This window comes from Haplochromis burtoni, unplaced genomic scaffold (assembly GCF_018398535.1).
Source record: "Haplochromis burtoni strain Fernald_Lab_line unplaced genomic scaffold, NCSU_Asbu1 Contig_761, whole genome shotgun sequence".
Classification (NCBI taxonomy): domain Eukaryota; kingdom Metazoa; phylum Chordata; class Actinopteri; order Cichliformes; family Cichlidae; genus Haplochromis; species Haplochromis burtoni.
The window spans coordinates 107,992-109,218 of record NW_024583122.1 but is presented as its reverse complement, the minus strand read 5'-3'; the positions used below and the strand labels follow the sequence as shown (position 1 = coordinate 109,218).

The following is a 1,227-nucleotide window of genomic DNA, read 5'->3' as shown; positions in this document are numbered from 1 at the left end:
TGTGTGTGTGTGTGTGTGTGTGTGTGTGTGTGTGTGTGTGAGTGAGTGAGTGAGTGAGTGAGTGAGTGAGTGAGTGAGTGAGTGAACCTCTTTAATCTGAATATTGTTGTGCACTGTCAGTGAGGCAGCAGAGTAACATCCGCGTGTTCGGAGGTCGAGCAGGTCAGCTGCTGATCAGGTTGGTGGTTCGATCCCTGGCCCCGCCAGTCTGCATGTCAAGTATCTTTGGGCAAGTTACCAACCTCAAGAACAGAATGAATATTAACAAAGAGCACTTAAGCTCCAGCTAACGGGCGTAGAAAAGGACTGCTGCGGCTTTTGACAGTTGTAGAACAAGTTGAGCTTGTTAAATCTCCTCCCACTGTTTCTTCAGGCCTCTGCTGCTTCTGTGCTGTTGAAGGTGTTTTTGCAAACGATTCCTCTGCCACTGTCCAGGTTTCAGGTCTGAGCTGCTGCGAACAGGAACAACACGAAACGGTCTCCATAAGATTCTTCGTCATGACCGGAAATATGTTTGGTTTAAGTGAGGTTTGCATAGACTGTACCACGTGACACACACCCACTGGCTCTGAATTCCCTGAATGCCCTGCCCTGTTCTCACAAGCCGACTTAATTGTAGTGAGCCGGAGGGTTAAAAGGACATGTTTGACTGGATGTTTGCATTCAGAATACGTTTTCTTGGCCTGTGTGAAATAGCAGGTCTGTGCACATTTTCTTGATGGTGGTTATTTTCCTCTGTGCAGGAAACAGCCCGTCATTGTCCAAACACAACACATTCCCACCAATAAAATACCAGCAAACTGTAAGAGACTGTGTTTGTGACGTGTCAGAGAGCTCGTATTTGTCATGTGTGTAAATGTGGTGAATCATTAAGTGTTGTGTTGTACTTTATTTTTCCTCTCTGTGCATTTCTGTCAAACCTTTGATTTAAGAACTTTATCATAAAGCTCAGTGCTGAATGAATTGTTTATGGTTAAACTGTTAAGGTGTCTTTAAACCGTCGTCTTACTGTGCAGCACCTGGAGCCATCGGCCTTTCACACAGATAATTTTTGTAAGTTTCCACTTTCAGTGCCGTCTTTTGTGTTTCTTGCAGGTATTTTGCAGCATCCAGATGGAACAGTCCTCAAACAGCTTCAGCCTCCACCCAGAGGTCCACGAGAGATGCAGTTTTACAGCATGGTACACACACACACACACACACACACACACACACACACACACACAC

The 1,227-nt window shown here is 45.5% G+C and overlaps 1 protein-coding gene across 2 annotated transcripts in view; it reads left to right on the top strand.

Annotated features, from left to right (window-relative positions):
* The window catches only part of ipmkb (inositol polyphosphate multikinase b), a 15,686-nt gene that overhangs the window by 4,560 nt on the left and 9,899 nt on the right, over nt 1-1,227 (top strand). For both annotated transcript variants that reach the window (XR_317620.3, XM_005950242.3), the window contains exon 2: nt 1,096-1,181. Coding sequence is in view for 1 of the 2 variants with exons in the window: in XM_005950242.3 (XP_005950304.1) it covers nt 1,096-1,181 (86 nt within the window). In the remaining variant the exon portion in view is untranslated. The remainder of the gene's footprint in view (nt 1-1,095; nt 1,182-1,227) is intronic.